At 41.6% G+C, this 7,184-nt stretch overlaps 1 protein-coding gene across 1 annotated transcript in view; it reads right to left on the bottom strand.

The window, feature by feature from the left end:
- Positions 1-7,184, bottom strand: part of AAGAB (alpha- and gamma-adaptin binding protein) — a 65,772-nt gene continuing 58,588 nt past the window's right edge. Inside the window, exons 8-10 of the mRNA XM_006886629.1 lie at positions 1,497-1,601; positions 987-1,036; positions 1-204 (exon numbers count right to left, since the gene is read on the bottom strand). Coding sequence (XP_006886691.1) covers positions 127-204; positions 987-1,036; positions 1,497-1,601 — 233 coding nt within the window. The 3' untranslated portion in view covers positions 1-126. The remainder of the gene's footprint in view (positions 205-986; positions 1,037-1,496; positions 1,602-7,184) is intronic.

The following is a 7,184-nucleotide window of genomic DNA, read 5'->3' as shown; positions in this document are numbered from 1 at the left end:
CAAGTCTAGTGGCCAACATGATGGGAATCTCAGCAAAATATAACTGGGTTGAGTAGCAAAGTATCATCTTAACTCAGAAAAAGGGAGTTATAGCATCTTGGCTAGTCAAACCCCAGTACAAATAACTTAGTTTTCTTCATCAGATGAAAGGCCTTCAATTTCATCTCTGTCGCCCCCAATTGCCATCCAGAATGCTTTGGCCACCTGTGGAGAAAAGTATATAGCAAGTCTTATGCAATGGCTAAGTGACATACCATACTTTTTAAACTCATTAAGACTTGGCATTCTACACCTTGCCCTCCAGCCCTCAATAATGTCTGTTGAAGACTTCCACTTCTAGAAATGTATCCTCAAGACAGAACCACAGATGTACACTAAGAGGATTTATAAAGATATCCCATCCCAAACAAGCCCACTGCCAATTCTGACTTATAGTAATCATTTAGGGCAGAGCAAAACTGTTTTATAGGGTTTCTAAAGGCTACCATCTTCATAGAAGCTGAATGCCACATTTTTCTCCTGCGGAGTGCCAGGAGACTTGAATTATGAATCTTTAGTTAGCAGGCAAATGCTACAGCCACTGCTCTTTAGTTATGGAAGCAAAATACACACATAACCTAATTATCTAGTAGATAAATAACAACATATTCATATGATGGAATAAATTTCATAGATGTTGCTTGCCAAGAACAGGTGTTATATATTAGTAATATATTTTTTTTAATTTAAAAAGTCTGATTTTTTTTCTGTCCAACAAAAATCAAACCTTCCTGAATCTAAATGAAAGTTTCATGTCACTAAAGTCCCATTTGAAAACGCCTGGCTTGAATGCTACAACTGCATTATTATTATATAAATATTCAGTAAGTTAAAAGACAGTAAAATCTCATACTAAAAACCTCTCAAAGTGAAAAAAAAAGTTATATAATTATTTGATCACTGGACCTTTGGCAGATACTCAATAAACAGCTGACTGGTTGTCTCACCTTTTCTGCATGCAACTTTCTTTGCTCGTGAGGAAGCGTCGCAGCCTTGTCTAGGGGGAAAATATATCTTAAGAAATTTGTCTAACAGCACAGGAGAATCTGGTGTGTATGAATGTTCTCTAACACTTGAAGATGGAAGATGGGTTTCAAAGACATATGTTTATGGTTTAGTCATTACAGCTATTAGGAAGCTTAAGTCTTCCAAATTTCCCAGATGGTAATGATGTGAGTAAATTGGTAGGGATCTCACTGACTCCATGTTAATGAAAACACTGACAGAAACAGCAGTAAGAAAAGCAGGAAAAAATAAACAGCGTGAAGAAGGAAGAAAATTCTCCCCAGGAAATTTTAACCAACAGACGAAGGCAAACTTCCCCAAGTAGCTAAGTTTCTTGAGATAGTGAAGACCAAGGCATGAGATTCAATCCAGCAGTTATGAAGTAAAATCTTGGTATAGAGAGGAGACAAGCCTCAAGAGGAGAACACGTTAGACACTAAGAAGTTGATTACCTTTCATTTCTTTTAACTTTGAAAATAGTCTTTCAAAGTTCTCCATATCTCCTCTTCCAGTGGTAAGACTGGCTAATTCTTGAATATCCAGATCTAGCATAGGATCTGAAATAAAAATTGTCACACATTAAAACAACTATGAGATATCATCTCACCCCAGTCAAAAATAGCAAAATTTAACAGAACATCAAGCAACAAATGCTGGCGAGGTTGTGGAGAAACTGGAACCCTGATTCACTGTTGGTGGGAGTGTAAAATGGTGCAACCCTTGTGGAAGGCGGTATGGCGCTTTCTCAAAAAGTTGCAAATAGAGATACCATTTGACCCAGCAATTCCACTACTGGGAATATACCCTGAAGAGATCATAGCTGACATCCAAGCAGATATATGCACACCCATGTTTATTGCAGCTTTGTTCACAATAGCAAGGAGTTGGAAACAACCTAAGTGCCCATCAACAAACGAATGGCTAGAGAAGCTGTGGTATATTCGCACAATGGAATACTATGCTGCATTAAAAAACAAGGAACTCATGCAATATTATTCAAAATGGTTGACTCTGGAGAACATTATGCTGAGTGAAATATCCCAGTCACAAAAGGACAAATATTACATGATGCCACTGTTGTAGAATGGGACTGTCCTTGGGGTTGGAGAGAGACTGAGTAAGATGGGTTCAATAATGTATACTGCACTGAAACAGAGGAGGGAGAAAACTGTTTTAAAGAGATATATGACTAGGTATTTCTGTCATCAGAGGAGTCTAGAGTGAGGGCTACATGGTGGAGGGGATCTGGGGGAGGGTTTGTAAAACAATGAATCTTTTCTTTTACTTTTCCATCATTTTTGACTCATGTACTTATAACTTGTTAGTCAAATTTGTGTCTTCTAGGTTGCAACACCCCCATGATACATCTTCAAGGATATGAACATGTACGGCCAAGCACAATCAATAAGAGTGCATCTAAATTCCAAAATCAATCTCCATAATAGTCTATGTGTTTCCTACTGCCAGAGGGGCCCTTTAGAGTAATGAGAGAAGATCTTCACCCTGAAACCCACAGCGTCCCTTTTCAGCAGGAAGTAGCTAAGAGAATACGCCATCCCCTTTTCCTTATGAATCAGGGTGAAGTCTCTCTCAGGGAGGAGTGATAGGGAATGGCAAAGGACACACCGACAAAGGAGATTAATCAGAACTGACTTTGGCAAGCACTGTGGCAATTGGACAATTAAAACAGACATTCGGATGGCGGGGAAGAAGAACAAACTGGGGAGGAGGGTAGAGAGAATGGTGCAGCAATGAAGGAATGAAAACCCAAAATCCCTGTAAATGTTCATTAAAACTAATAAAATTTAATAATTAAAAAAAACACACACACAAAAAGATTGTCACACATTATTCATATGTATTCTAAGTACACAATATTTTTTTTTAGTACACAATATTTTAAGGCAATCAAGAGTAGTGTTAATGAAAGTCACTACCATATGAGTGCTTACCATATACCAGTATTACAGTAGATGGTAATCCAATGTACCTGGCTTGTACTAAGTGAACAGTAACTTACTCTATCCTTGTTAGGTGCCATCAAGTCAAGTATGATTCATAGTGACGCTATGAACAACAGATCTGGACCCTGACCTACCCTGTGCCATCCTCAGTGTCTCTGACACACATGAGCCCACTGCTGCAATCATCTGGTTGGCAATCCATCTAGTTGAGGGGCTTCCTCTCCTTTGCTCATCCTGCACCTTTCCAAACATGATCATTACAACACCGCAAGTAATATGAGGATTATTATTTCTATTTAAGAGGAATAAACTACAAGTCATATGTAAAAGTCAGTATTATTTGAAAACGGAAGATGACCACATCAGATTATAAAAATGGAGGATAACTACATCATTATAGAACTGCCACAGACAGCTCAGAATCATGATCCATATATCAACTAAATCATCACAGACTCTAGCTTTGCACCTTATTGTTCATTATTTCCAGGCACACATTGTTAATGAACAACATAGTTTGACAGTAAGTTTTTTACTACTGTTGTAAACAAAATATGTCAGATAAACTAAGTAAGTTAAAAGGAGATGTTTGTTGCATGCAGTCAAGTCAGAACCAAACCATAGCTGAGCCTCCAGCAGGTTTTCAGAGGCAGTGTAATCACATGGGAGGAGACTGCCCATCGTTCTTCCTCAGAGCAGCTGGTGTATTCGAACTGCATACCAGTGTGCCACTGCCAATGCCACTCCTTACCACTAGGCCACAAAAGCTCCCTAGTTCAGAGGAGTCTTGGTGGTGGTGGTGGTGTTTACCAGAGTCTGAACTGACCCATAGCTGATCCTCCAGCGGGCTTTCCGAGGCAGTGAACTGCACCGGAGGAGACTCATCTTTCCACTGCAGAGCAGCTAGTGGATCTGACTCATGTGCCTTTGAGATTACACTGCAGCTTTGTACCTCTGGGCCACCAGAGCGGGTACACAGTTACTATTCCGGCTTTTTCCACTAATGTCCCTTTTCAAACGTTCCAGGTTCTCATGTAGCATTTGGATGTTGAGCCTCTTTAGTCTCATCCAAACTGTATGTCTTTTATGTTCCTGGCAACTCTGAAGTATACTGGTCAATTATTTTACCTAATGCCCCTCAATCTGGGTTTGTCTAGTGTTTCTTATTATTAATTGAGGTCACACCTTCCCCCCCCCCATCAATACCACAGAAATGATGTGACCTTCTCAGTGCACTCTACAGGGGAACCTGAAATCCATGTGTCTTAATGCTCACCTTGATTATCTGGTTAAAGTGGTCTGTGCCAGGTTTCTTAATTGTAAACTTATTCCCTTTCCCTTCAGAATAAATATCCTGGGAAAAATACCTTCTGATTATTCAAATATCCTTCTTTCCCTCCTAATTTCAGCATCCACAACAGGCATTCTTGTTGCTGTATTCCTATGATATTTGCCAGTTGGTGACCATTAACTCCCTCAATTCCTACTATGTTTACTAATAGAAATTCTTCTACAAGGAAGGGCTGACTGTCCCTCCCATTTATTTATGTTTTCAATTTTTTATTTTTATAAGAAGGATCTCACATAAATTAATTTTATTCTATGGGTTATAATCTGGTATTACCTCTCTCTCCCAATGCTGTCAAATTGGAAGACTCATAGTTGACTCTCCAAGTGGACTTTCTGAGGCTGTAAAGATAGGACAAGATTGCCCATATTTCTCCTGTGAAGTAGCAGGTGAATTTGAATCTTGTATTTTTGGCTTAACAGAGCAATCTACTTATTCATCAGGCCACCACAACTCTCTAATCCAAATTCGTCTTTTCAGTCCAATTACCCCAGCTTTGCCACCGGAAGCTCTTTCAGCTTGGCTCCTACAGCCTCTCATTAAGCTACCTTTTTAACACCCCCCCCCTCCACTTTTTAACACTTCAGCCTCATCTTGCATTTCCCTGCCCTAATAGAACAAACAGATAATGTCTTGGAGAAGATGCAGCCAGAGTGCTCCTTGGAAGCAAAAATGATGAATCTTTGTCTCTCTTATTTTGGACATGTTTCTAAGAGGAGATATTCCTTGGAGAGCTTAGAAAGGTGGAGGGGCAGTGAAAGGGAGGAAGATCTTCAACAAGGTGGACTGACATAGTGACTACAACAGTGGGCTCAAGTGTGTGGGAAATTGTGAGAAAGGCACAGAAAGGACAGAGTTCAGGTCTGTTGTTCTTAGGGTTGCTATGAGTTGTACTCAACTCATGGCATCTAACAACAAAAAGCTGAAATAAACTACTTTTCCTTGGAGTTGTTGTTGTTATGTGCTGATGAGACTTTTGCAACTCATAGTGACCCTATGTACCAGAGCCCTAAACCTTGCTCTAACCTGTGCCAATCTCACTGTTTCCGAAATACCCCATTGCCCCAGTGACTGAATCAATCCATTTCATCAAAGGTCTTCCTCTCCTGCGCTGTCCCTCTACCCTCCCAAACATGATGTCCCTCTCCAAGGACCAGTCAGTCCCTGCTTGGAACATGTCCAAAGTATGTCAGACAAATCTTCAGAATCCTTGTCTCCAAGGAGCAGCCTGATTTCACCTTCTGCAGGCCGAACCTGTTTGTTGGAGTATGTTGTTGTTGTTATGTGCCGTCGAGTCATTTGCGACTCATAGCGACCCTATGTACAACAGCCCTAAACCCTGCTCTATCCTGTGGCAATCACATTGCCTCTGACACACCCATCCCGATTACCCCAGTCACTGAATCAATCCATCTCATAGAGGGTCTTCCCCTCCTGTGCTGTCCCTCTACCCTACCAAGCATGATGTCCCGCTCCAAGGACCTGTCTCTCCTTACAACATGTCCAAAGTATGTCAGACGAAGCCCCAGAATCCTTGCCTCCAAGGAGCAGCCTGGTTTAACCCTCTCTAGGATGGATCTGTTTGTTTTCTTGGCAGTCCATCGTACATTCAATACTCTTCTCCAGCACCACAGCTCAAAGGCGTCAATTCTCCTTCTATCCTCCCTAGTCAGTGTCCAACTCTCTGATGTATAGCAAGTGATTGCAAAGACCATGGCCTGTATCAGGCGCACCTTAGTCTCCAGAGAGACACGGTTGCTCTTGAGTACTTCAGAGAGTTCCCTAACCGCAGACTTTCCCATTGCAATATGTTTTTTGATTTCCTGGCTGCTGGTGCCAAGAGTGTTGACCATGGAGCTGAGCAAACTAATGCTGTGAACAATCTCAATCTCTTCGCCATCCATCCTGATGCTACCGATTGGTCCAGTGGTGAGAATCTTTGTCTTCTTGACATTGAGCCTCAATCCATACTGAAGGCTGCAGTCCTTGAGCCTCTGCAGTAAGTTCATGAGGTCTTCCTCAGTTTCAGCAAGCAGGGTTGTGTCATCTGCATAACGCAGATTGTTGATAGATCTTCCACCAAAATCCCTCACTATCATCAAACTGATTCTGACTCACAGATTCTGATCCTGAATCAGGTTTCCAACACTGCAAATCCTAACAGAAGAGGGCGGCCCAGCTTTCTCCCTGGGATCTGCTGGTGCATTAAAAATGCCAGAGACCATGGCTTTTTAGTTAGTCACACAACATCCTTGGGACTCTGCCACCAGAGTGACTTCAAGGACCACAGTTCCTTTTCTTGAAGAAGAGTATTTAAAAGTCAAGATCTAAGAGCACGGTGTGCTCAATACAACCGGGATGTTGCTGCTTTTAGACCCTCTCAGTGGATGGTGCTAGAAAATATATTCACACACATACACTGATATTTACTTTCTTATTTTCTGGTGTTTAGTGTAACTGTACTGATGTTGTTATGTGCTGTCAAGTCACGTGACCCATAACGACCCTATGTGCAACAGCCCTAAACCCTGCTCTATCCCATGCCAATATCATTGTCTCTGACACACATACCCTCCCCACAAGGCCAGTCACTGAATCAATCCATCTCCTAGAGGGTCTTCCTGTCCTGCACTGTACCCTCCCAAGCATGATGTCCCTCTCCAAGGGCTGGTCCCCCACTTGGAACATGTCCAAAGTTGTCAGACAAGGCTTCAGAATTCTTGCCTCCAAGGAACAGCCTTGTTTAACCCTTATCTGGGAGGCTGGGCTCTATGAGGAGAAATGTGAGGTCAGGATTGGTGGACGATTTATCAACAATCTGCGTTATG

The sequence above is a fragment of the Elephantulus edwardii genome, unplaced genomic scaffold (genome assembly GCF_000299155.1).
Source record: "Elephantulus edwardii isolate Elephantulus edwardi_28Jun2011 unplaced genomic scaffold, EleEdw1.0 scaffold00050, whole genome shotgun sequence".
Taxonomy (NCBI): Eukaryota; Metazoa; Chordata; class Mammalia; order Macroscelidea; family Macroscelididae; genus Elephantulus; species Elephantulus edwardii.
Note: the sequence above shows the minus strand (reverse complement) of the source record. Positions and strands in the feature narration are given on the sequence as shown.